This window comes from Coregonus clupeaformis, chromosome 14 (assembly GCF_020615455.1).
Source record: "Coregonus clupeaformis isolate EN_2021a chromosome 14, ASM2061545v1, whole genome shotgun sequence".
Lineage (NCBI taxonomy): Eukaryota > Metazoa > Chordata > Actinopteri > Salmoniformes > Salmonidae > Coregonus > Coregonus clupeaformis.
The window spans coordinates 36,997,338-37,023,188 of NC_059205.1; the positions used below are offsets into that span (position 1 = coordinate 36,997,338).

At 46.4% G+C, this 25,851-nt stretch overlaps 1 protein-coding gene across 4 annotated transcripts in view; it reads right to left on the minus strand.

The window, feature by feature from the left end:
* Nucleotides 1-25,851, minus strand: part of LOC121580944 (disks large-associated protein 1) — a 141,047-nt gene that overhangs the window by 22,181 nt on the left and 93,015 nt on the right. For all 4 annotated transcript variants that reach the window (XM_041896166.1, XM_041896167.1, XM_041896165.1 and 1 more), the window contains exon 4: nucleotides 3,974-4,200. In XM_041896166.1, the coding sequence (XP_041752100.1) occupies nucleotides 3,974-4,200 (227 nt within the window). The remainder of the gene's footprint in view (nucleotides 1-3,973; nucleotides 4,201-25,851) is intronic.

Genomic DNA, 25,851 nt, shown 5'->3' on the forward strand with positions numbered 1-25,851 from the left:
CTGTAAATTGCATTATGTCTGAGCAAGGACATGCCAAACATTGTCAATAAGCAAGATTACATTCATTATTGATAAGGCCTAAAAAGAGAACAAATAATTCTAATCAAATTCTAAACAAAATACCTTCTTTTAAATAGGCTATATCACACTTACAGGCACCATAGTTTCTCCCCGTTGGCATTTAATATTAAAACAACGCAGACTATGGAAGGTTTTACACACATCCAAACTTTTCCCAGTAGCTAAACAAAGATCCAATATAAAGAGAAACGGAGAATGACCACTCACCGTTATACTGCTCCCAAATAGGACTATGTTTTATGAACATAACCGGAACCATCTTACAGATCAGATCGCATTCACACATCTCCAGAAGTTGCATTCCAAGCGCACCACGGACGTTGTCACCATAAAACCAGGAAGGTTAATCATTCTAATAAGTTTGTTTACAATAACAACCAATAAATATAAAATGTAATGATATCATAAAATCGCCAGGATAAAAAAGACAGGCATTGCTGTTGAACCAGCCTTCATTATAGTAGGCCTAAGGGAGGGCTTAGGTTTTGAACAGAAGAAACGGAAAACAAGCAATTTTTATAGGTTACAGATACCGGTATTCACCGAGGTACTCATCTCTCGTTTCATGTTGGGCATGGACACGTAGCCTAAATCATGGAGGGATTTTTACGCACGTCCAAAACGGGACCTGCATGGCTAAAATAATGTGGGCCTGCCTACAATGCATAGATAAAAAGGGAATGTCAGCTCACTGTTTTACTCCGATACATTTTTTATAAAGCTTTGGTGATTAAGATGTATTTCCAAGTGGTCTCAGGAGCCAAACCCTTTATCGACTACTTTTGAAATTGCATTTGGCAGACAAAAAAAGCCTACATTGAGAGGAGGGGAGGCTATGCTTGTTTTTTAATCAAATAAAACAAACATTCGTTTTTTATGTTTCTAAATATGAAGTATACAGGCACCAAAAGCACATTAGGCTACTCTTGTTCCGTGCCGATATGGGCAGTGTGCGTCACGGCTGGATAGGCTGGATTCTGCTGTCAAAATTCAGCTTTAACCAGGTTTTGGTTGGTCTTAAATATCCCTATCAACGCTGCCTGAAATTAGCACTTTGGATCATGTTTTTAAGGACAAGCCTAAAATATTTCCACCCTGCACATCTGAGCGCACGCGAGCTGATATAAGACAGGTAAATTGCCAAACCTGGCGTTAGGGCTGGAAAATGTCAGTACGCCAGTTTTTACATGACGAAATTGGAAACTAACGTGCGTTTGACACTAGCGCCGCCTTAAAACCAGGCGAAAATAGGGCCCGCTGTGTCTCATTTTCACCATCAAAACAAAATCAAACCAGATGAAATTAGATCGTAACAATGTGTCCGATCCCCTCACATAAAGACAGGCATTCTCAGTGCACGCCACGTTCACATCAGATTTGCTTAATCCTCAGCCTGAGAAGTGAAATATGTCCAACGAATCTCTTGATTGATTGACTCCATGTTTGTCCACTCTGCTCCTTGCATGTATTATAATATGCATGGTTTTAAAATAGACCCTGGTCACAGCTGCAAAGCTCTATCTCCATTATGCACTTTCCCATAAAGCAGGACAAGCCAGCCAGCAGAGAAACAGCTAAATTCACTTAAAGCTGCCCATGCAACACTCTAAGCAGCAGCAGTGAGGGAAGCCAAGCAGACAAGACAGCTAGGACAGTGCTGGGTTGGGTTGGCACTTGAGAAACTCTGTGTCTAAACTCTGTCTGGTCTGCTGCTGCAGCATGGTTCGTTCAGTTCAGAAGCTCCTACTGAAACTTCACTGTGGTCCAAAAGCCTTCTGGGAGCTTGACTCCGAATCCAGCAGAACAAAATACATTGAAAAAGTTCGGACCTAAAGTGCTTGAAGGGCTGAGCTGTGGCTTCCTCAGTGTTTAGCTCTTAAGGGGTTTGGTTATGCATGATGTCACTGGTGTAAAATAAGCCAATATGTTTCTGCTTCAATCAGAGTTGGGGTTGTGTCATCCTTGGACATATGTGCTGCGTGCTGTCCTACCTTTACATTAGCCTCTTCTATGACATTCACTGTACTGTACAATAAATGGCAAAAAATAGCACTGTGTCATAAATGGTATCTCAATCAATGTTCACAGTAGTACAGTAATTGTACACCATGTAGTAGATCTCAGAAGACACTTGACCTAATATAGCCAATTAAACACATAAACCACCACACTGGTCATTGGCCATAAGTCTCTTGATCATTCCAAAGCAAATGATATGAGACAGCAATGGGATCAGTATACATTTATGACAAACCATATGTGTCTCTGTGGTATTATATCCCTATGACTTCTTGATTACCATTTGGTAACATGAATCATATGACTGCAGTGCATTATCTAACAAGCACTAAAGGAAGACAGGTAAACGTCAAGAATACGCTCGCACAAACACATAGAAATTTAGGACACGTATAAAACATCGACTGCTATCAAACATTTCCATAACATCATCATTAAATAAATCCAAACCGGCCTATACAATAACTGCATCAAAATAGAAATATCATAAATGAATGACACATACCCTCTGCCTGTAATCCAACTCAGACAAAACAGCTATGAGGTTCCATTCTGTGAGTGCAGCACTTTTAAAGAGAAGTCCCCAGGCTAATGAATGTAATTACTCACCATACCTTCTCTAGCAGTGTAGGTACTTAATTAGAGATAGAGACATGCATGGTGTGTTTCTGAGGATCATCTAATTCATATCCCTGCTGTTAGTGCAAAGTATATGGAGCCTGGTTACTACTGTAGGCCTGTCATAGAGAGACAAAGAAAAAAGTGCCAAACTATTACACTCTCTATCTTCTTTTGTGTATTAAGTCAACCTTATTCTTGTTGATTGGGAAGGTGATTTATCAGGGTAGATTATCACACCAATACTCCACACAGTGAGTGGAGCAATATGCTGCACCATGCGTTAACACAGGCAGCCCAATTCTGATCTTTTTTTCCACTAATTGGTCTTTTGACCAATCACATCATATATTTTCACATCAGATCTTTTTCAGAGATGATCTGATTGGTCAAAAGACCAATTAGTGAAAGAAAGATCAGAATTGGGCTGCCTGTGTAAACGCAGCCAGAGTGCCTGCCAAACTGTTTCTAGCACCTTGTGGAGTTCAGAACAGGAACAAAATAACTAGGAGAGGCAAAGTACACTATCAAAGGCCAAGAAGCATGCAGACCTTTAGTTTAGAACACAGATCACAGTCAGCCATGTTTTTCACTCATGTTGTCCTTCAGCCAATGCCTTTAGTGAAACGTTTGTCGAAGATCCCTTTCACATTTGCATTGAGAGATGTTTGTGATGCTCAGGGATTGACATATTTGTTCATTGTGCATATTGCAATGAACCTATAAGACTAGAATTAAGATCATTAACTGAAATGTTCATTTTCACAGGTATTTCTCACTGTAGCCACTTCATGTAAAACTAGGAGAACCTTCCATTAATTTCCCCTGGTGTTTGAAACTTTAATACTCTTTACTCATTTAGTGGAAAGGGATGCAGGGGGAATGTATAAGCACCAGGCTGGGTTGTCTTTTGACTTGGATGCTGCTTTACTGAATTCACAAACGCGAGCTGTAAGCCCCAGATATGTCAGAGTGATACTGAAGGCTACGAGCAGCCTCTCTATATAATGGTATCAAATTATCAGCAGAAATCCCTGCACCACTTGAAGGGAGTCCAAAGTACCATTAAAGCTGGAGGTCGGAGGACCTCATTCTAACACTGTTGTCTGATTTCTTTATGCTATGCTTCTATCCCACTGCAGTAAACATTTCATTACGTACATCCCATGCCCAAAAGAATGCGACATCATAAGAACTAGTTAAATTCATTTAAAGTTAAAGTTACTTTAAAACGAGTTAATGAGAGGAGTCTTACTTTAAAGTGGTCATTTCAGTCAGTGATGGCTGGGTGGCTTTGAGATAGCTGGCCCGTCGACCTTGGGCCTGGATCTTTGGACACAGCTTAGGACTTTCCTCTGAGTCCCCGCTGTCTTCATCCTCTGCCATAGCCTTCACGTAGCTGCCGCTGCGCATGCGTCGACACGGGATATCGTCCTCCTTCCCCCCCAGAGGTGAGAAGCCGCTCCACTCATCCTGTGGCACCTGTGGGGACAGGGAAGGTGACAACAGAGCTTCAGGCACATCCACGGATGACTGCATGGCACCCTGAACCAACATCCACCTGGTCAAGTCCGGCAAACGAGGCGCCACAACAATATCCAACACAGTCAGATGCACCTCTATTTCTCTCTCTGTCTTGTACTGAGCGTTGAAGGTAATAGGTAATTAAGGAAAAGGCTGGTGTGAGTTTGCATGATTACACTTAAAACCCCTTCCTGACAACCTGGGCATCTGTTAGCGTGGAGTCTCCCTAGGGGCACAGCCTTATCAATAGGATGCTCACAGAGAACTAGGGTGTCAGGGTGGTATGACATTTGAATTAATCTGACCCTGACTACTATTGTGGGTTAAGGAGAATAATTGATTGAAGGAGAAACACAATGAGCTAGCCAGATATATGGGCTAGGGCACAAACACAACCTGAACTGACAAACTATTATTAATTGTTTACTAGATGAAGTACTACTTTGAATACAACTAAATCCATTCCTCCATACTGAGAGGAATGATGGTGCCCTTGGCACTAAAAGGTTAATTCAGACATAGTGAAAATGTTTGTTACCCAAGAGTATCAATTTATCTTCCAATGACATACCTTATTTGGGTAGTTAGCATAGCGCATTCATAAATACTTTGGACACTAAGTTGATGCTGGAGGAGAGAGAATCCCACTCCTCTGAAGTCTTAGTAATTACATGAATCACTACAGAGGGAAAGGAGCCTTGGTAACTGAGGAGACAGCCAGAGCAGAGGAGAGCAGGCTAGGATGCTAGGGCCTTTGACGTCAGAGCAGAAATGAGCAGGTTGTATATAAAAGGAGGCTGTGGAGGCAGAGTGACTCTATAACCGCAGAGCGGCTGCATGCCCACACACTACAACACAGTACACACCGTGCTTGTGCTGCCTGTGTCCCCTGCTCGCCACAAAAATAGGCCTATCTTCACAAGTTCACACAGACCCACCTGTACCTTAGATACCATACTGGATGTGTTCAGCGCTTTGTTGTTGTGAGAACTCCAGTATAACGGCCTTGGTTACTTTTATCTACTATAACTAACCGTTCACTGAACACTGTGTGGGGCTGAATAGTTGAAGATCTGAATGTTGTGTTGCTTGGCTACAGCGACAGCAAATCATTTATGAGTTACAAGATTATGTCAGTAATTGAGTACGGTATGTATGTGTATTTGTCACTGGGTTCTAACCACCTGTTGGACTGTTTGTGTGGGCATACATGTACAGTCGTGGTCAAAAGTTTTGAGAATGACACAAATATACATTTTCACAAAGTCTGCTGCCTCAGTTTTGATGATGCCAATTTGCATATACTCCAGAATGTCATGAAGAGTGATCAGATGAATTGCAATTAATTGCAAAGTCCCTCTTTGCCATGAAAATGAACGTAATCCCCCCAAAACATTTCCACTGCATTTCAGCCCTGCCACAAAAGGACCAGCTGCCATCATGTCAGTGATTCTCTCATTAACACAGGTGAGAGTGTTGACGAGGACAAGGCTGGAGATCACTCTGTCATGCTGATTGAGTTAGAATAACAGACTGGAAACTTTAAAAGGAGGGTGGTGCTTGAAATCATTGTTCTTCCTCTGTTAACCATGGTTACCTGCAAGGAAACACGTGCTGTCATAATTGCTTTGCACAAAAAGGGCTTCACAGGCAAGGATATTGCTGCTAGTAAGATTGCACCTAAATCAACCATTTATCGGATCATCAAGAACTTCAAGGAGAGAGGTTCAATTGTTGTGAAGAAGGCGTCAGGTAGCCCAAGAAAGTCCAGCAAGCGCCAGGACCGTCTCCTAAAGTTGATTCAGCTGCGGGATCGGGGCACCACCAGTGCAGAGCTTGCTCAGGAATAGCTGTAGGCAGGTGTGAGTGCATCTGCATGCACAGTGAGGAGAATACTTTTGGAGGATGGCCTGGTGTCAAGAAGGGCAGCAAAGAAGCCACTTCTCTCCAGGAAAAACATCAGGGACAGACTGATATTCTGCAAAGAGTACAGGGATTGGACTGCTGAGGACTGGGATAAAGTCCTTTTCTCTGATGAATCCCCTTTCCGATTGTTTGGGGCATCCGGAAAACACCTTGTTCGGAGAAGAGAAGTTGAGCGCTACCATCAGTCCTGTGTCATGCCAACAGTAAAGCATCCTGAGACCATTTATGTATGGGGTTGCTTCTCAGCCAAGGGAGTGTGCTCACTCACAATTTTGCCTAAGAACACAGCCATGAATAAAGAATGGTACCAACACATTGTCACGCCCTGGCTCTGGGGACTCTTAAATGTTGAGCCAGGGTGTGTAGTTTCTATGTTAAGTTTTCTATGTTGAGTTTCTAGATCGTGTAGATCTATGTTGGCCAGGGTGGTTCCCAATCAGAGGCAGCTGTAGCTCGTTGTCTCTGATTGGGGACCATACTTAGGCAGCCTTTTGGCACCAGTCTGGGTGGGATCTTGTTCTGTATAGGTTTGTTTGGTGTAACCTTAAGACTTCACGTATCGTTTGTTTATTGTTTTGTCATGTGTTCAGTACTTTAATAAAATGTATGCTTATCACGCTGCGCCTTGGTTCAACCAGTCATTAAACGATCGTGACACACATCCTCCGAGAGCAACTTCTCCCAACCATCCAAGAACAGTTTGGTGACGACCAATGCATTTTCCAACATGATGGAGCACCTTGCCATAAGGCAAAAGTGATAACTAAGTGTCTCGGGGAACAAAACATCGACATTTTGGGTCCATGGTCAGGAAACTCCCCAGACCTTAATCCCATTGAGAACTTGTGGTCGATCCTCAAGAGGCGTGTGGACAAACAAAACCCCACAAATTCTGATAAAATCCAAGCATTGATTATGCAAGAATGGGCTGCCATCAGTCAGGATGTGGCCCAGAAGTTAATTGACAGCATGCCAGGGCGGATTACAGAGGTCTTGAAAAAGAAGGGTCAACACTGCAAATATTGACTCTTTGCATAAACTTAATGTAATTGTCAATAAAAGCCTTTGACACTTATGGAATGATTGTAATTATACTTCAATATACCATAGTAACATCTGACAAAAATATCTCATAACACTGAAGCAGCAAACTTTGTGAAGACCAATACTTGTGTCATTCTCAAAACTTTTGACCATGACTGTATACAATACAGTATCCATAATACTTTAGTATACATAACTCGACAAATCTACTCACAAAATAACATCGATGACAAAATAACTACACTAATTTAGAAGTTTAGATATCAGAGGAATCCGACAATTCAAAATGCTCGGCTCCAGATTACATTATAATTTTTTAAAACATAATTTCAAAAAGCTGCATAACATTTTGGGCATCAATTCTCCCATGGCACTGAATTTACGGACATAACTGGTCTCCATTTGTACTAATAATGCAACTACTGCTATCCTATTCCAGCCGTCGACTCAAACCTGCCAATAATGTTGGTGTGTGTTTCTATGGTAACAGGGTAACTATATTACAGTAGAAAAAGATCGCAGGATATGAGGGAGTACATGGGAAACATCTATGCAGACCAATACTCCGAGTCAATATTCACGGAATAATAAGGAATTCCCCTCGACCACGCCCACAAATTGGGAAAATAAAAATTATTTCCTATTGACACGCATTGTAAAAGAGCCAACTTCGTTGCCAATTTTTTGTTATCCAGAGTAGTATACATAACTCAACAAATCTACTCACAATATAACATCGATGACAAAATAACTACACTAATTTAGAAGTTTAGATATAAGAGGAATCCAACAATTCAAAATGTAGCTGTATGGTCTGTTTGTTTGTGTTGTTGGTCTTGGCTAGCTTAATGTTCAAGATTGTACTTTTATCTACTGTAGCTAACCGTTCACTGAACACTGTGTGGGGCTGAATAGTTGAAGATCTGAATGTTGTGTTGCTTGGCTACAGCGGCAGCAAATCATTTAGCACTCACTCACGTGGCCCTTCAATATTCAGTTGTTAGAAAACTCGGGAGCAGGCAATGTTGAAAAGTAATCTTTAGTCATGTTGTACTTTTCTTAAATGTAGTTTTGTAATTGACTAAAACAAGCAGACAACAAGAAATTTGTTTTTGAAAAAGGCCAAGTATTTGCTGTGAGCCAATGGGGTAACCTAGGTAACCACAAGTAGTTTTTCCCCACAGGCGGGCAGGGCCGCAACGTTCGATCTAATACCGACTGGGACTATTAGGTCTGTGCCCACACACATGCTGGATCACAGTGTTGCTGACTGTAAAAACTGTTAAATCCCAGTGGATTGATGAGGAATTGAAAAATTGTATGGTTGAGAGGGATGAGGCAAAAGGAATGGCAAATAAGTCTTGCTGCACAACCAATTGGAAAACGTACTGCAAATTGAGAAATCATGTGACTAAACTGAATAAAAAGAAGAAGAAACTATACTGTGAAACAAAAATAAATGACATAAAGAATTATAGTAAAACGCTTTCGAGCACCTTAAATGAAATTTTGGGCAAGAAGGCAAACTCTGCTCCATCATTCGTTGAATCAGATGGCTCATTCATCACAAAACCCACTGATATTGGCAATTACTTTAATGATTGTTTCATTGGCAAGATTAGCAAACTTAGGCATGACATGCCAGCAACAAACACTGACACTACACATCCAAGTATAACTGATCAAATGATGAAAGACAAGCATTGTAATTTTGAGTGAGTGTGGAAGAGGTGAACAAACTATTGTTGTCTATCAACAATGACAAGCCACTGGGGTCTGAAAACTTGGATGGAAAATTACTGAGGATAATACCGGACGATATTGCCACTCCTTTTTGCCAGATATTCAATCTAAGCCTACTAGAAAGTGTGTGCCATCAGGCCTGGAGGGATGCAAAAGTCATTATGCTACCCAAGATTAGTAAAGCCCCCTTTACTGGCTTAAATAGACAACCAATCAGCCTGTTATCAACCCTTAGTAAACTTTTGGAAAAAATTGTGTTTGACCAGATACAATCCTATTTTACTGTAAACAAATTGACAACAGACTTTCAGCACGCTTATAGGGAAGAACATTCAACAAGCACGGCACTTACAAAAATGACTGATGATTGGCTGAGAAAAATGGATGATAAAAAGACTGTGGGAGCTGTTTTGTTAGACTTCAGTTCGGCTTTTGACATTATCGATCATAGTCTGCTGCTGGAAAAATATATGTGTTATGGCTTTACACCCCCTGCTATATTGTGGATAAAGAGTTACCTGTCTAACAGAACACAGAGGGTGTTCTTTAATGGAAGCCTCTCTAACATAATCCAGGTAGAATCAGGAAATCTCCAGGGCATCTGTCTAGGCCCCTTACTTTTTTCAATCTTTACTAATGACATGCGACTGGCTTTGAGTAAAGCTAGTGTGTCTATGTATGCGGATGACTCAACACTATACACAACAGCTACTACAGCGAGTGAAATCACTGCAACACTTAAAAAATAGCTGCAGTTACTTTCAGAATGGGTGGCAAGGAATAAGTTAGTCCTAAATATTTCAAAAACTAAAAGCATTGTATTTGGGACAAGTCATTCACTAAACTCTAAACCTCAACTAACTCTTGTAATTGTGGAAATTTAAACTGCTTGGAGTAACCCTGGATTGTAAACTGTCACGGTCAAAACATGTTGATACAACAGTAGCTAAGATGGGGAGAAGTCTGTCCATAATAAAGTGTTGCTCTGCCTTCTTAACAACACTATCAACAAAGGTCCTATAGACCCTAGTTTTGTCGTACCTGAACTACTGTTCAGTCGTGTGGTCAGGTGCCACAAAGAGGGACCAAAGGAAAATTAAAATTGGCTCAGAACAGGGCAGCACAGCTGGCCCTTAAATGTACACGGACAGCTAACATTAATCATATGCATGTCAATCTCTCATGGCTCAAAGTGGAGGAGAGATTTACTTCATCACTACTTGTTTTTGTAAGAAGTGTGACATGCAGTCCATCATTGTAAATAAGAATTTGTTCTTAACTGACTTGCCTACTTAAATAAAGGTTAAATAAAATTAAAATAAAAAATAGAAAAATGTGAGGTGTCTGTATAAACTACTAGCACACAGCTCAGACACCCATGCAAACCCCACAAGACATGCCACCAGGAATATGGAATATGCTTTATTCAGCCCAATAAGGTAGTCTGCAGCAATGCGTAAACACGATCCCAGTGCGACTTAAATGCGTACTGGGAACCAAACATAGACGGGTAAATATTCCCGGCGATAAAATAACAAAAATGCTCAACCGAGCTAGCAATACCTCCACAAAGCAACAATCACACACAAAGACAAGGGGGACAGAGGGAATACTTATACAGGTACTGATGAGGGGATATGAACCAGGTGTGTGTAATAAACAAGACAAAACAAATGGAATGATGAGATGAGGAGCGGCAGTGGCTAGAAGGCCAGTGATGACGAACGCCGAAGCCTGCCCGAACAAGGAGAGGAGGAAGCTTCGGAGGAAATCGTGACAGTACCCCCCAACCCCCCCAAATTTACAGACCCTGGATGTAAACTGGGGACCCCGGTCAGACACTATGTCCTCTATCACCCTGTAGTGCCGGAAGACATGAGTAAACAGGGCTTCCACAGTTTGCAGGGCCGTGGGGAGACCGGGCAGAGGAAGGAGGCTGCAGGCTTTAGAAAAGCGGTCCACAACAACCAGGATGGTGGTGTTACCCTGAGAGAGGGGAAGATCAGTGAGGAAGCCGTTGTGGAACTGGTAAGGGATGTAACTTACCCGCTGGGAGGTGCCTAGGTGCCTTACTCTGGGCGCACACCGAGCAGGAGGAGACATACACACTCATGTCCTTAGCCAAGGTAGGCCACCAGTACTTCCCGGTCAGGCAGCGCGCTGTACGTCCGACACCTGGGTGACCAGAGGAGGGAGATGTGTGTGCCCAATAGATAAGACGGACACGGACAAGAGACGGCACGTACCGCAGCCCAGCTGGGCACTGAGGTGGAGATGGTTCTGTGCGTAACGCCCGCTCTATGTCCGCGTCCACCACCCACAATACCAGCGCCACAATACAGGAGGCCGGGAGTATGGGGATGTTGTCTATGGGCCTCTCCTCTGTTTCGTACAGCTGTGACAGCGCGTCTGCCTTCACGTTCTTAGTACCTGGTTTGTATGACAACGTGAAATCAAACCGGGTGAAGAACAAGCCTGGCCTGGCGAAGGTTAAGCCTCCTCGCTGCCCGGATGTACTCCAGATTACGGTGGTCAGTCCAGACGAGGAAAGGGTGTATCACCCCCTCGAGCCAGTGCCTCCATGCAGTCAGGGCTCTGACAACAGCCAAAAGCTCCTGATCACCAACGTCGTAGTTCTGCTCCGCCAGGCTGAGCTTCTTAGAGAAGAAGGCACAGGGGCGGAGCTTGGGTGGTGTGCCCGAGCGTTGGGATAGGACAGCATCTATCCCCACCTCGGACGCATCCACCTCCACTACGAACGGTAATGATGGATCGGGATGGGCCAGTACCGGGGCTGAGGTGAACAGAGCCCTCAGGTAACTGAAAGCCCTGTCAGCCTCAGCAGACCAGCGGAGCCGGGACGGCCCACCCTTCAACAGAGAGGTGATGGGAGCTGCGACCTTGCCAAAGCCCAGGATAAACCTCTGATAGTAATTGGCAAACCCAATAAAACACTGCACCTTCTTTACCGTGGTTGGAGACAGAATAACAACAACAAAATCCAGAAAAACGTATGTCAAAAATGTTATAAATTGATTTGCATTTTAATGAGGGAAATAAGTATTTGACCCCTCTGCAAAACATGACTTAGTACTTGGTGGCAAAACCCTTGTTGGCAATCACAGAGGTCAGACGTTTCTTGTAGTTGGCCACCAGGTTTGCACACATCTCAGGAGGGATTTTGTCCCACTCCTCTTTGCAGATCTTCTCCAAGTCATTAAGGTTTCGAGCCTGACGTTTGGCAACTCGAACCTTCAGCTCCCTCCACAGATTTTCTATGGGATTAAGGTCTGGAGACTGGCTAGGCCACTCCAGGACCTTAATGTGCTTCTTCTTGAGCCACTCCTTTGTTGCCTTGGCCGTGTGTTTTGGGTCATTGTCATGCTGGAATACCCATCCACGACCAATTTTCAATGCCCTGACTGAGGGAAGGAGGGTCTCACCAAAGATTTGACGGTACATGGCCCCATCCATCGTCCCTTTGATGCGGTGAAGTTGTCCTGTCCCCTTAGCAGAAAAACACCCTCAAAGCATAATGGGATGGTGTTCTTGGGGTCATAGTCAGCATTCCTCCTCCTCCAAACACGGCGAGTTGAGTTGATGCCAAAGACCTCAATTCTGGTCTCATCTGACCACAACACTTTCACCCAGTTCTCCTCCAAATCATTCAGATGTTCATTGGCAAACTTCAGACGGGCCTGTATATGTGCTTTCTTGAGCAGGGGGAACTTGCGGGCGCTGCAGGATTTCAGTCCTTCACGGCGTAGTGTGTTACCAATTGTTTTCTTGGTGACTATGGTCCCAGCTGCCTTGAGATCATTGACAAGATCCTCCCGTGTAGTTCTGGGCTGATTCCTCATCGTTCTCATAATCATTGCAACTCCACGAGGTGAGATCTTGCATGGAGCCCCAGGCCGAGGGAGATTGACAGTTATTTTACGTTTCTTCCATTTGCGAATAATCGCACCAACTGTTGTCACCTTCTCACCAAGCTGCTTGGCGATGGTCTTGTAGCCCATTCCAGCCTTGTGTAGGTCTACAATCTTGTCCCTGACATCCTTGGAGAGCTCTTTGGTCTTGGCCATGGTGGAGAGTTTGGAATCTGATTGATTGATTGCTTCTGTGGACAGGTGTCTTTTATACAGGTAACAAGCTGAGATTATGAGCACTCCCTTTAAGAGTGTGCTCCTAATTTCAGCTCGTTACCTGTATAAAAGACACCTGGGAGCCAGAAATCTTTCTGATTGAGAGGGGGTCAAATACTTATTTCCCTCATTAAAATGCAAATCAATTTATAACATTTTTGACATGCGTTTTTCTAGATTTTTGTTTTGTTATTCTGGCTCTCATTGTTCAAATAAACCTACCATTAAAATTATAGACTGATCATTTCTTTGTCAGTGGGCAAACGTACAAAATGAGCAGGGGATCAAAAACTTTTTTCCCTCACTGTAGGTCATGCTCCAACAGTCGGCCCAGCACTCTGCGAACCAGGGACACATGCTCGGCCGGAATACACCAGAATGTCATCGATGTAGACCACCACTCCGCGACCAAGCATGTCCCAAAACACCTCGTTTACAAAGGACTGGAAGACGGATGGAGCATTCATCAACCCGTATGGCATCACCAGGTATTCGTAATGCCCCGTGGTTGTGCTGAATGCCTTCTTCCACTCGTCCCCTTCCCGGACATACACCAGGTTGTGCGCACTCCGGAGATCTAAATTCGTGAAGAAGCGTGCCCGATGCATTGATTCGATAACAGAGGAGATGAGGGGTAGAGGGTAACTATAGTGAATGGTAGTTTGAGTAAGTGCCTGGTAATCAATGAAAGGGCGCAGACCTCCGTCTTCTTCACGAAAAATAAACTTGAGGAGGCGGGCGAAGTGGAGGGACGTATGAACCCCTGGCGCAGGGACTCTGAGACGTATGTCTCCATAGCCTTCATTTCAGCCTGCGACAGGGGATAGCCATGACTCCTGGGAGGCACAGCGTCTAACCGGAGGTTTATCGTGCAATTATTATTGCCCTTTAGAGGGTGAATGAGCAAGACAAAAGATTTAAGTGCCTTTGAACGGAGTATGGTAGTAGGTGCCAGGCGCACCGGTTTGTGTCAAGAACTGCAACTCTGCTGGGTTTTTCACGCTCAACATTTTCCCATGTGTATCAAGAATGTTCCACCACCCAAAGGACTCAATATTAGGAAGGTGTTCCTAATGTTTGGTATACTCAGTGTATACCTATTTAGTGATTAGAAAAGGCATTTAGATATAGACCACTCAGCTTGCTTAATGCAGACTATAAAGGGCTTGCTAAACTGGCAATGAGACTTGAGAATCTAATGCCAAAGATTATCCACCCAGATCAAACTGGATTGATAAAAAATTGATAAGGGACAGATAATATACATAGACTACTTCACATAATGCAGGAGGCTAATTTGAGTAATACTCCACTAATGGTCATATCGATGGATGCCGAAAAAGCGTTTGATCGCATTGAATAGAGTATTGTGATACAAAAGGGCGAGCTCCCAGCCATTCAGGACATACATGCCAGGCGGCGTCTGGGAAAGGCCAGAAAAATTGCCAAAGACTCCAGCCACCTGAGACATGGACTGTTCTCCATGCTCCTGTCCGGCAGGCGGTACCGATGCATCAAGGCTCAGACTGAACAGCTTCTATCCCCTGGCCATTAGACTGTTAAATGGCTAACAACTACTGCTCTCCCTCTCCCACAGACTATCCACACTGAATATATGCCCATCCACAGGTCTCTACCCACTCAGACACAACCTACGCTGCTGCTAAAATTATTATTGATCATATTTATTACTCAATTACGCTGCTGTCCATTGATTATTGACTGCCATTACAATTTGTATTTATCTGTTTATCCTGCTACTGTTCACTATTACTCCTGTTTACATGTACAGTATATATTACCTTTAGTATATTACCATAAGTATTCCCATATATACTGTATATTCCTGCTACCAGTCACTTTTCAGCCCTGTTTATATGTACAGTGCCTTCAGAAAGTATCCACACCACTGGACCTTTTCCACATTTTGTTGTGTTACAGCCTGAATAAAATTTTTATTGAATTGAGATTTTCTGTCACTGACCTACACCCAATACCCATTTACATTTACATTTTAGTCATTTAGCAGACGCTCTTATCCAGAGCGACTTACAGTTAGTGAATACATATTTTTTTATACTGGCCCCCCGTGGGAATCGAACCCACAACCCTGGCGTTGCAAACGCCATGCTCTATCAACTGAGCTACATCCCTGCCGGCCATTCCCTCCCCTACCCTGGGCCAATTGTGCGCCACCCATGAGTCTCCCGGTCGCGGCCGGCTGCGACAGAGCCTGGATTCGAACCAGGATCTCTAGTGGCACAGTAAGCACTGCGATGCAGTGCCTTAGACCACTGCGCCAATCAGGAGAATACCCCATAATGTTAAAGTGGAGTTACAGTTTTGACTTAAATCTACTTGAAAATCTAAGGCAAGATCTGAAAATGGTTGTCTAGTAATGAGCACAACCAATTTGACAGAGCTTGAATCATTTTTTAAAGAATAATGGGCAAATGTTGCACAATCCAGGTGTGGAAAGCTCTTAAGCCTTGTTCACACTGCAGGCCTTAAAGCTCAAATCATATTTTTTTCTCCATATCCGTTTTGGACTACTGACTGTCCAAACAGCAAGTTACAAGTGACCAAATCGGATTTGTGTGTGTTCAGACAGCAGTCATTTGCTGACAAGGCTACGCTAGTTGTCATAGTAGCGATGGGTGTGTGTGCAGTGGTGTAGGTTGATTGATGGTGGTGCTCCTGCTTCCTATCACTCAGAAGTTACAGTGAGGGAAAAAAGTATTTGATCCCCTGCTGATTTTGTACGTTTGCCCACTGACAAAGAAATTATCTGTCTATAATTTTAATGGTAGGTTTATTTGAACAGTGAGAGACAGAATAACAACAAAAAAATCCAGAAAAACGCATGTCAAAAATGTTATAAATTGATTTGCATTTTAATGAGGGAAATAAGTATTTGACCCCTCTGCAAAACATGACTTAGTACTTGGTGGCAAAACCCTTGTTGGCAATCACAGAGGTCAGACGTTTCTTGTAGTTGGCCACCAGGTTTGCACACATCTCAGGAGGGATTTTGTCCCACTCCTCTTTGCAGATCTTCTCCAAGTCATTAAGGTTTCGAGCCTGACGTTTGGCAACTCGAACCTTCAGCTCCCTCCACAGATTTTCTATGGGATTAAGGTCTGGAGACTGGCTAGGCCACTCCAGGACCTTAATGTGCTTCTTCTTGAGCCACTCCTTTGTTGCCTTGGTCGTGTGTTTTGGGTCATTGTAATGCTGGAATACCCATCCACGACCAATTTTCAATGCCCTGGCTGAGGGAAGGAGGTTCTGACCCAATATTTGATGGTATATGGCCCCGTCCATCGTCCCTTTGATGCGGTGAAGTTGTCCTGTCGCCTTAGCAGAAAAACACCCCCAAAGCATAATGTTTTCACCTCCATGTTTGACGGTGGGGATGGTGTTCTTGGGGTGATAGGCAGCATTCCTCCTCCTCCAAACACGGTGAGTTGAGTTGATGCCAAAGAGCTCGATTTTGGTCTCATCTGACCTCAACACTTTCACCCAGTTCTCCTCTGAATCATTCAGATGTTCATTGGCAAACTTCAGACGGCCCTGTATATGTGCTTTCTTGAGCAGGGGGACCTTGCGGACGCTGCAGGATTTCAGTCCTTTACGGCGTAGTGTGTTACCAATTGTTTTCTTGGTGACTATGGTCCCAGCTGCCTTGAGATCATTGACAAGATCCTCCCGTGTAGTTCTGGGCTGATTCCTCACCGTTCTCATGATCATTGCAACTCCACAAGGTGAGATCTTACATGGAGCCCCAGGCCGAGGGAGATTGACAGTTATTTTGTGTTTCTTCCATTTGCGAATAATCGCACCAACTGTTGTCACCTTCTCACCAAGCTGCTTGGCGATGGTCTTGTAGCCCATTCCAGCCTTGTGTAGGTCTACAATCTTGTCCCTGACATCCTTGGAGAGCTCTTTGGTCTTGGCCATGGTGGAGAGTTTGGAATCTGATTGATTGATTGCTTCTGTGGACAGGTGTCTTTTATACAGGTACCAAACTGAGATTAGGAGCACTCCCTTTAAGAGTGTGCTCCTAATCTCAGCTCGTTACCTGTATAAAAGACACCTGGGAGCCAGATATCTTTCTGATTGAGAGGGGGTCAAATACTTATTAACCCTAATTAAAATGCATATCAATTTATAACATTTTTGACATGCGTTTTTCTGGATTTTGTTGTTGTTATTCTGTCTCTCACTGTTCAAATAAACCTACCATTAAAATTATAGACTGATCATTTCTTTGTCAGTGGGCAAACGTACAAAATCAGCAGGGGATCAAATACTTTTTTCCCTCACTGTATGTAGCTGTCACGATCGTTATTAGAGGCAGATCAAGGCGCAGCGTGATAGGCGTACATCTTTTAATGAGTACTTTACACGATCAAACAAAACAACAAAACAATACGTGAAGTCTAAAGGTTCACCAACACAAACCTATACAGAACAAGATCCCACAAATAACTAGTGCCAACAGGCTGCCTAAGTATGGTTCCCAATCAGAGACAACGAGAATCAGCTGCCTCTGATTGGGAACCACCCTGGCCAACATAGAAAACACGAACTAGAACAAAACATAGAAAACTAAACATAACAAGTCCACACCCTGGCTCAACATTTAAAAGTCCCCAGAGCCAGGGCATGACAGTACCCCCCCAAAGCGCGGACTGCGACCGTGACAACCAAACACAACAGGGGAGGGGCCGGGTAGGCATTCCGCCTCGGAGGCGGATACGGCTCCGGGCGTGACCACCACTCTCTCGCTACCCCCCCGTAGCGCCCCTGGTCTGGTCTGGCCCTGCTGGCCGGAGCTGGACTGGACACCGGTGGAGCGGATTGCTCAGGCTCCGGTGTGGAGCATCTGACCGGTGCCTGACCAGTGCCGGACTGACGACGCGCACCACTGGCTTGGTGCGAGGAGCAGGAACGGGCCGGACCGGGCTGACGACGCGCACCACTGGCTTGGTGCGGGGAGCAGGAACAGGCCGGACCGGGCTGACGACGCGCACCACTGGCTTGAAGCGGGGAGCAGGAACGGGCCGGACCGGGCTGACGCACGCGCACCACTGGCTTGGTGCGGGAGAGCAGGAACGGGCCTGACCGGCTGACGACGCCGCACCACAGGCTTGGTGCGGGGAGCAGGAACAGGCTGGACCGGGCTGTCGACGCAGCACCACTGGCTTGGTGCGGGGAGCAGGAATGGGCCGGACCGGGCTGACCGACGCGCACCACTGGCTTGGTGCGGGGAGCAGGAACAGGCCGGACCGGGCTGACGACGCGCACCACAGGCTTGGTGCGGGGAGCAGGAACGGGCCGGACCGGGCTGACGACGCGCACCACAGGCTTGGTGCGGGGAGCAGGAACGGGCCGGACCGGGCTGGCGACGCGCACCACAGGCTTGGTACGGGTAGCAGGAACAGGCCGGACCGGGCTGGCGACGCGCACCACAGGCTTGGTACGGGTAGCAGGAACAGGCCGGACCGGGCTGGCGACGCGCACCACTGGCTTGGTGCGAGGGACAGGGACAGGCCGGGCCGGACTGGCGACGCGCACCACAGGCTTGGTGCGAGGGGCAGGAACAGGCCTAACCGGGCTGGCGACGCGCACCACAGGCTTGGTGCGAGGGACAGGAACAGGCCGGACCGTACTGGGAACACACACCACTGGCCTAGTGCGGGGATCAGGAACGGACCGGACCGGACTGGTAACACACCCCAGTACCTCTCGCCGTGCCTCTACACTCTCCTTCCCCCTCATGACCAATGGCCCCCGTAACCTGGTGGCCTCCTCTCCTAGTCCGCAAACTCGCCCTGTAGCTGCCTCCAGCAGCCCCGTCGTCCATGCCGTGTGCCCCCCCCCAAATAATTACTTGGGGTTGCCTCTCGCCTGTCCGACGACGGCCGGTTGGCGCCGCTTCTCCTCTCCTGCCTGGGCATCCTCCCTCATCGCCCTTCGGTAGCGGACGGCCTCCTCCTCTGTGATTCTCCCCCAACCGAGGAGGACATCTACCAGAGTAACCTCCTGTTCATACCCGGCGTTTTCTCCTGCACACGTGGCTTGGTCCTATTTTGGTGGGATCTTCTGTCACGATCGTTATTAGAGGCAGACCAAGGCGCAGCGTGATAGGCGTACATCTTTTAATGAGTACTTTACACGATCAAACAAAACAACAAAACAATACGTGAAGTCTAAAGGTTCACCAACACAAACCTATACAGAACAAGATCCCACAAATAACTAGTGCCAACAGGCTGCCTAAGTATGGTCCCCAATCAGAGACAACGAGAATCAGCTGCCTCTGATTGGGAACCACCCTGGCCAACAAAGAAAACACGAACTAGAACAAAACATAGAAAACTAAACATAACAAGTCCACACCCTGGCTCAACATTTAAAAGTCCCCAGAGCCAGGGCGTGACAGTAGCAAGCTCTGAATGTTCAATGTTCAAAATCATAGGGTAAGACCACTTTTAAAGCCTCAAAGGATAAGATGATCCAACTTTCAAAATGAGTCCTAGCTAGGTAGCTGTTTAGCTTTCTAGCACATTCAATCATTTGTTTGTGAACATTTAACAAGCTAGTTAGCTACCACATGTTCTTGTCAAACTGATATGCCAAATAACAGTCTAAAAACGTCTTGAGGGCAAATAAGTCACATGGCCAGGAATCAGATTTGTATCTGACTTCAAAGCACCTAAAAAAGGTGGTTTGAAATGTGTCTAGAAATATCAGATTCCATGTGCTTTTTGGCTGTTCAGACTGCAGGAAAAAGAACAGATTTTAATTGGATATGCAAATAAATAGGATTTGAGTCACTTCAAACTGCCAATGTGAACACTGCTTTAGAGACTTACCCAGAAAGACTCACAGCTGTAATCGCTGTCAGAGGTGCTTCTACAAAGTATTGACTCAGGGGTGTGAATACTTATCTAAATGAGATATTTCTGTATTTCATTTTCAATACATTTACAAAAATGTCTAAAAACATGTTTTCACTTTGTCATTATGTGGTATTGTGTGTAGAAAAAATATATTTAATCAATTTTGAATTCAGGCTGTAACACAACAAAATGTGGAATAAGTCAAGGGGTATGAATACTTTCTGAAGGCACTACTACCAGTCACTTTTTATGTATAAACCCACCTCAACCACTATAGTACCCTTGCACATTGAATAAGGTACTTGGCATTCTTATGTTTCTTTAACTCTCATCAGAGTAGCTTGTGTTTTTTATTTAATTTAATAGTTTTTTCTATTTTCTATTATCTATATTATTATTATTATTATTATTATTATTATTATTATTATTATTATTATTATCATCACTGCATTGTTGGGAAAGCGCTGTCAAGGTAAGAATTTCACTGTACTGTTTTACACCTGTTGTATCCTGTGCACGTGGTAAATAAACGTTGAAACTTGAAACTAGGAAATATGAACTTCGACCCCAAATTCATTAAATTTATCAAAATATGTTTTTACTCCGCAAAGGCGCAACTGTTGACCAATGGTCTACTTTCAGATACTTTTGTACTTGGTATGGGGAGAAGACAAGGATGCCTTACCTTTAATTTTTTGAAATAGCAATTGAGCCTCTAGAAGATTATGTGTTATTGTATGTGAGTGATCCAATATATTCCATTCCTGCATTGTTCAAATGTTTAAAGGATTATAGTACAGTTTCAGGATACAAATTAAACTATGATAAAAGTGAGGTAATGCCAAATAACATGAATAATGCTATTAGAAATCTTGTTAGACCTCTGAAATAGTCGTAGGAGGGTTTTAAGTACCTTGGTATCCATGTAAGGAAATAATTGTATACTATTGTGAAAGATAATCATAGGAATCTACTAGAGTTAACTAAGATAGATATCAATAGATGGATGCACTGCCTCTTTCATTGATAGGCAGGGTCAATACAGTAAAAATTTATATCCTACCCAAATTCTTATACCTGTGATGAGGTGGTGATGAAGGAGTCAGGCACAGGAGGGTAAATCACAGAATAACAGGCTTTAATCCGCAAAATACAGGTTTACGCAGACATGCGTCAAACACACTCCAGGGCACAAAACAGGCGCACTGGAAAATACAAGGCATACGTGAAAAATGCTCCTGTCCATACACAATACACGAGCTCCACCGAGCTTCACTAACCTCCACAAATAAACAATCACCCACAAGGACAAGGGGGTAGAGGGAACACTTATACACAGACTAATTAGGGGAATAGAACCAGGTGTGTGTGATTGACAAGACAATTGTGATGATGATTGGGGCAGCAGTGGTTAGTACTACGGTGACAATGAACGCCAAAGCCTGCCCGAACAAGGAGGGGAGGCAGCCTCTGCAGAAGTCCTGACAGTACCCCCCCCTTGACGCACGGGGGGGGGGGGGTACTGCCAGGAGAACGCAGAGCAGGGCGAGCCGAATGGCGATGGTGGAAATCCCGTAACATGGAGGAATCGAGGATATCCCTCACCGGGACCCAGCACCGTTCCTCCGGACCGTACCCCTCCCACTCCACGGGGTACTGAAGGCCCCCCACCCGACGCCTCGATTGCAGGATGGTACGGACAGAGTACGCCGGGGCCCCCTCGATGTCCAGAGTAGGTGAGGAACCTCCCGCACCTCAGACTCCTGGAGCGGACCAACCACTACCGGCCTGAGGAGAGACACATGAAACGAGGGGTTAATACGGTAATCAGGGGGAAGTAACAACCTATACGTAACCTCGTTGATTCTCCTCAGGACTTTGAACGGCCCAAAAAACACGGGTTCAGCTTCCGGCAGGGCAGGCGGAGGGGCAGATTCCGGGTCGAGAGCCAGACCCGATCCCCCGGTACGAAGACCGGGGCCTCCCTGCGGTGACGGTCAGCTTTGGCCTTCTGACGACGCACGGCACGCTGGAGGTGAACATGGGCTGTGTCCCACGTCTCCTCCGCGCGCCAAAACCAGTCATCCACCGCAGGAGCCTCGGTCTGGCTCTGGTGCCACAGTGCCAGAACCGGTTGGTAACCTAAAACACATTGGAATGGTGTTAGGTTAGTAGAGGAGTGGCGGACAGAGTTCTGGGCATATTCTGCCCATGGCAAGAACACCGACCACTCCCCCAGCTGGTCCTGGCAGTAGGACTGCAGGAACCTACCCACATCCTGATTTACACATTCCACCTGCCCATTACTCTCAGGGTGGAACCCAGAGGTCAGGCTGACCGAGACCCCCAGACGTTCCATGAACGCCTTCCAGACCTTGGACGTGAACTGGGAACCTCGGTCAGACACTATATCCTCTGGTACACCGTAGTGCCGGAAGACGTGTGTAAACAGGGCCTCCGCAGTTTCCAGAGCTGTGGGGAAATCGGGCAGAGGAAGGAGGCAGCAGGCTTTAGAAAAGCGGTCCACAACGACCAGGATGGTGGTGTTACCTTGGGAGAGGGGAAGATCTGTTAGGAAATCCACACTTAGGTGAGACCATGGTCGTTGTGGAATTGGTAAAGGTTGTAACTTATCAGCTGGGAGGTGCCTAGGTGCCTTACTCTGGGCGCACACTGAGCAGGAGGAGACACCCTCACATCCTTAGCCAAGGTAGGCCAACAGTATTTTCCGGTCAGAAAGCGCACTGTACGGCCGATACCTGGGTGACCAGAGGAGGGTGACGTGTGTGCCCAGTAGATCAGACGATCACGGATAAGAGCAGGCACGTACTGTAGCCCATCTGGACACTGAGGTTGAGAGGGATCCGTGCGTAATGCCTGCTCTATATCCGCGTCCATCGCCCATACTACCAGCGCCACAATGCAGGAGGCCGGCAGTATGGGAGTGTTGTCTCTGGGCCTCTCCTCTGTGTCATACAGCCGGGGCAGCGCGTCTACCTTTACGTTCTTCGTACCCGGGATGTATGATAGAGTGAAATCAAACCGGGTGAAGAATAGGGCCCACCTGGCCTGGCGAGGATTCAGCCTCCTCGCTGCCCAGATGTACTCCAGGTTACGGTGGTCCGTCCAGACGAGGAAAGGGTGTTTTGCCCCCTCGAGCCAATGCCTCCACACGGTCAAAGCTCGGACAACAGCCAACAGCTCCCGATCACCAACGCCGTAGTTCTGCTCCGCCGGGCTGAGCTTCTTCGAAAAGAACACACAGGGGCGGAGCTTGGGTGGCGTACCCGAGCGTTGAGACAGGACAGCTCCTATCCCAACCTCGGACGCATCCACCTCCACTACGAACGGTAGTGATGAATCAGGGTGGGCCAGTACTGGGGCTGAGGTGAACAGACCACGCAGTTTGCTGAAGGCCAGGTCAGCCTCAGCAGACCAGCGGAGCCGGGATGGCCCACCCTTCAACAGGGAGGTAATGGGAGCTGCGACCTTGCCAAAGCCCCGGATAAACCTCCGATAGTAGTTGGAAAAGCCAAGGAAGCGCTTCACCTCCTTAACCGTGGTTGGAGTCTGCCAATTACGCACGGCTGAAATGCGATCTCCCTCCATGTCCACACTTGAGGTGGAAATGCGGTATCCAAGGAAGGAGATGGACTGCTGGAAAAACATACACTTCTCTGCCTTAGCATAAAGGTAATTTTCCAACAGTCGGGCCAGCACCTTACGAACCAGGGACACATGCTTGGCGCGCGTAGCGGAATACACCAGGATGTCATCGATGTAGACCACGACCCAGCATGTCCCGAAACACCTCGTTCACAAAGGACTAGAAAACTGAGGGAGCATTCATCAAACCATAGGGCATCACCAGGTATTCATAATGCCCCGTGGTTGTGCTGAATGCTGTCTTCCACTCATCTCCCTCTCGGATACGCACCAGGTTGTACGCACTCCTGAGATCTAATTTGGTGAAGAAGCACGCCCCATTCATTGATTCAATCACTGAAGGAATAAGGGGGAGAGGATAACTAAATCTTATCGTCTCTCTGTTCAGTGGTCGATAATCAATGCATGGGCGCAGACCTCCGTCCTTCTTCTTCACAAAAAAGAAAATAGAGGAGGCGGGTGAAGTGGAGGGACATATATACCCCTGGCGCAGGGACTCGGTGACATATTTTTCCATTGCCACCATTTCAGCCTGTGACAGGGGTTATATATGACTCCTGGGAGGTAGAGCGTCTATCCGGAGGTTTATCGCGCAATCCTCTGCCCGATGAGGTGGTAATTTAGTCGCCTGCGTTTTAGAGAACGCTTGCGCCAGATCGAGGTATTCAGGGGGAATGTGCACGGTGGAGGTACTGTCTGGACTTTCTACCGTGGTTGCACCAACGGAAACACCTAGACACCTACCCTGACACTCTCGCGACCACCACTTGAGAACCCTCTGCGGCCATGAGAAGGTGGGGTTGTGGAGTGCTAGCCAAGGGATACCTAATACCACAGGGAAAGCAGGAGACTCAATAATGGAAAAAGTAACCTGCTCACAATGAGTCTTCTGGGTAATCATGGTGACTGGTGCAGTAACTTCCTTAACCAACCCGGACCCTAATATTCGACTATCAAGTGCTCTGATGGGGCGTGGAATGGATAGGGGAATCAATGGAATGCCTATACGGTGTGCGAATGCCCTGTCCATAAAGTTCCCAGCTGCACCTGAATCGACTAGCGCCTTACACTGGGGAACTACCGTGTGCTCAGGAAAAGAGACAAGTATTTTACAATGCACAGCAGAGGGCTCTGAATCAGTGTGGGTGTTTGACACCTGGGGTGATGCGAGAGTGCCCTGCCTGCCGCCTCCAAACCCAGAAGAGCGTTGACGACAATGTGTGGTGAAATGTCCCTTCGTGCCACCAGTGTGGCACTGGAGCTGCCCTTTCTCGGCCGGCGGCTCCACCCAGCTCCATCGGCTCTGGATCCGAGTTGTCCGGGGTGGAAACGGGCAGACCTCCTCCAGGAAGTCCTCTGGTTGCCAGCAGGTTGTCCAAACGAATGGCCATGTCCACCAGTTGCGAGAAGGACAACATGGTGTCACGGCAGGCTAACTCCCGTCGGACGTCCTCTCGCAGATGGCACCGGAACTGGTCGATTAGGACCCGCTCGTTCCACCCGGACGCAGCTGCCAGAGTTCGAAACTCCAATGCGAAGTCCTGCGCAGTCCTCGTCCCCTGCCTCAGGTGGACCAGCCGCTCGCCCGCCTCTCAAACCTTGGGTGGGTGATCGAAGACCACCCAGAAGAGGTGAGCGAACTACCCGTAGTTCTCCAACGCAGCTCCTCCTTCGTTCCACACCGCGTTGGCCCACTCCAGGGCTTTCACCGAGAGGCAGGAGACGAGGGCGGACACCTTCTCCCGCTCCGATGGAACTGGCCGGATGCTGGAGAAGTAGAGCTCCAGTTGGAGAAGGAATCCTTGGCACAGCACCGCTGTCCCGTCGAACTCCCCTGGTCGGGATATCTGGATCCCTCCGGGTGCTGGGGTGTAGGTGGCGGGATCCGGTTGACCAGCTGGTCTCGACGTATTAGGCTCTCTCCTCTCCAGGCGTTGGACGACCTGAAGAACCCGACCCATCGCTTCACCCAAGCTGGCTAGCATAGTTGAATGGTCCTGGACCCGTTCCACGACTCCAGGCATGTGCGTCTCTCCCGCTGACTCCATATTCGGGTGGGTGATTCTGTGATGAGGTGGTGATGAAGGAGTCAGGCGCAGGAGGGTAAATCACAGAATAACAGGCTTTAATCCGCAAAATACAGGTTTAAACAGAAATGCGTCAAACACACTCCAGGG